Genomic DNA, 3,250 nt, shown 5'->3' on the forward strand with positions numbered 1-3,250 from the left:
TAATCTTTTGTTCATTTAACATTTTTTTCTTTTTGCTTTGAATTGTAGCATTTTTTTATGTATCCCTGATGTTAAGCCCTTATCAGATATTTCATTTGCAAATGCATCTGATTCTATAGGTTATTTTTTCATTTTCTTTATACTGTCATTTGAAGCATAAAAGTTTTCATGTATCATGAAGTCCAGTTTGCCTATTTTTTGTTTTGTTACTGTGCTTTATATATCATCTATCAAACTGTTGCCTAATCCAAGGACACAAACATTCAGACCCATGTTTTCTGTTTAAAGATTTGTAGTATTGGGGTCTTACATTTATGTCTTTGATCCATATTTAGTTAACTTTCATGTATACTATGAGGTAGAAATCCAACCTCTTATTTTAACATATGAATATACAGATGTGTTACACCTTTGTTTTTATCATTTGTTTGTTGGATTACATTTGGTTTTGTTCAACTCACTTCTAATAAACTTTGATGTAGACAGGGAAGATATTATTGGCCCCTTAAGAAATATATACAACTGCTCAAATTTATTCTTATTCAAGGCTTTATCCACTTTGTTTACCCTTCTCCTACACAACAACAAGCTAAATAGGACTGGGTCTGTGGGCTCCATGAACCAGTCAGAACACTGGATCTCCCCTGAACCTTCAGGCCACTGAAGTTACTATGGGTGTCAACTACCTTTCCACTATCCCTATTGACTCATGCACTAGTGTGTGCATGTCTGTTTCAAAAATAGATTAAAGACTTAACATAAGGCCTAGAACCATAAAATTTCTTGAATATAACATGTGGAAAGTTGCTTAACACTGGTATGACCAAGAATATAAGCAACAAAAGCAAAAATAGTCAACCGGGACTGAGCCAAACTAAAGCACTAATCAGCACAGTGAAGAGGTCACCTAGGCAATGGGAGAACATATTAATAAGCCATATATCAAACGAGAAGTCAATTTCCAAGTGACAAAAGAAATTCAAAAAACTCAATGGCACGAATGGCTTAGAAACTTGAATAGATATTTATCCAAAGAATACATACAAATAAATGGCCAACAGGCATGTGAAAAGATGCTCAACATTCCTAATCATCTGGGAAATGCAAATTAAACTGTAAGGAGATATTACCTCACACTTCTTAAGATGGTGATTATCAAAACAGAACAGAGGACAACAACTTTTGGTTAGCATGTGAAGATACAGAAACCCTGGTCCACCATTGCTGGGAATGCAAGGAGGTACCATTGCTATGAAAAACAGGATGGAGATTCCTAGAAAATTAAAAACCAAAGCTACCATAGGAATCTTTATTCCCACTCCTGAGTCTTTATCCAAAAGACTTGAGTCAGGAATTTGGAGATATATCAGCACTTCCATGTTATTGCAACATTATTCACAATAGCCATCATTTGTAAACAACCTAAGTGTCCACTGAAGTACAAATGGGTAAAGAAAATGTGGCAGAATATTATTGAGCCTTAAAAGGAAATCCTGTAATATGCAAAAACATGGATGAAACTTGAGGACTTTATCTAAGGAAATAAGCCAATCACAGAAGGACAAACACTGCATTATCCTATGTGAAATATTTAAAATAGTCAAACTCATAGAAGCAAAAAATAGAATGGTGTTTGACACACATTAGGGGAAAGGAAATCATTAATAAATATGTGTAACATTTCAGTTGTACAGGGTAAGTTTTAGAGATCAAATACAATATACTCTTTTGTAGGCTTAAAAAATTTGCTAAGAATGTAGATTGCATGTTTCATGTTCTTCCAGAAGAAGAAGAAGAAGGAGGAGGAGGAGGAGGAGGAGGAGGAGGAGGAGGAAGAGGAGGAAGAGGAGGAAAAGAAGAAGAAGAATTTGCTTTTCATTCCATGGAAACCTATCTTTAAAAAATAGCTAGATGGGCTGGGGATGTGGCTCAAACAGTGGTGCGCTCGCCTGGCCTGCACGGGGTGCTGGGTTTGATCCTCAGCACCACATAAAAAAAATAAAATAAAGATATTGTGTCCACTAAAAACAAAACAAAAAAATAAATAAATATTAAAAAATTCTCTCTCTCTCTCTCTCTCTCTCTCTCTCTCTTTAAAAAAAAGTAGCTAGAAAAAAAGGCCTATATGTAAAACAGTTAACAGCTGAACTACTCTGGATAAATCGAAGTGTGTCTTGGTATCAATACAGGTGTAGATATTTAGTTTTATATTTAGTATGAAGAAACTACTATTCACATCCACTGGATAGAAATCTTATTGGAATTGTTACCCCCTAACACACACACACACACACATACACACATATACACACACACACAGAAGAAGTAGGAATAGCATCAAAGTGGTTTCTATCAGTGAGTTTCAAATCATCTTGGAAAGTGGTAATTTTCCCTAGAAAGTGCCCTAATGCTTACTGTGGAGAATATTGGAAAGACTGAGCAGGTCACGTCTGGGGCTACTCTTGGCACAGCTGCTTTTTACTCTATGTTTAATCCACATCTGTAAAGAGTTTTATCAAGCAGAACAAACTTCCAAATTCAGTTTTTATTGATAATAGATTTTTGTATGACACATGCCATTTTATTATTTAGATTATATTAATTATATGCATGGAGGGAAAAAGACAATTTGATTGTGTGTGTGTGTGTGTGTGTGTGTGTGTGTGTGATGGGGGGCAAGAACAGTTTCAAAGGCACCTCTGAGGAAATCATAAGTATTTCATCATTCTATGGGCTACAGGCTAACTGCGAATGTTGTACCTAGGCCACCATAATCACCCTCAGCCTGCTGGTGATCTAAAGTCCTTTTCCATAATGGGATGGAGCTGGGCAATGTTGCCTTGGCCTGCTTTCTCCTTGAAGTTTCTAATTCCTCATGCCTCTGGGATGAAGGGCAGGCAATTAAAAGTCTAATTTTTCATCCTTTAATTATAGCAAATGGGGCTTGGAAGATACTGAAAACCATTAACATTTAAGGTTTAGTAGCACAAAAAAAAGACTTATCTTGGAGATTGACTTCAATTAATTGTGCATAAGTGTTTTGAATGCTGCAATGTGGAGAAGGAATAGAAGGATCTCTTTGGTACCCAAGGGTGACCTCCTTTACCCCTCTTTCCAACCCAGGAGCCACCAGATTTCCTTTACCTGAAGGTTTCTCCAACACAAGCAGCAGCAAGAGGATATCTACAGCCAATACAATTATGAAGAAGATGAACAGAAGGACTTCCAGTGTACTGAGCTTCCTTGCCAT

The 3,250-nt window shown here is 36.4% G+C and overlaps 1 protein-coding gene across 1 annotated transcript in view; it reads right to left on the reverse strand.

Annotated features, from left to right (window-relative positions):
* Mgam2 (maltase-glucoamylase 2 (putative)) overlaps positions 1-3,250 on the reverse strand; it is a 79,657-nt gene extending 76,407 nt beyond the window's left edge. Inside the window, exon 1 of the mRNA XM_048786950.1 lies at positions 3,145-3,250. Coding sequence (XP_048642907.1) covers positions 3,145-3,250 — 106 coding nt within the window. The remainder of the gene's footprint in view (positions 1-3,144) is intronic.

The sequence above is a fragment of the Marmota marmota genome, unplaced genomic scaffold (genome assembly GCF_001458135.2).
Source record: "Marmota marmota marmota unplaced genomic scaffold, marMar, whole genome shotgun sequence".
NCBI classification, from domain to species: domain Eukaryota; kingdom Metazoa; phylum Chordata; class Mammalia; order Rodentia; family Sciuridae; genus Marmota; species Marmota marmota.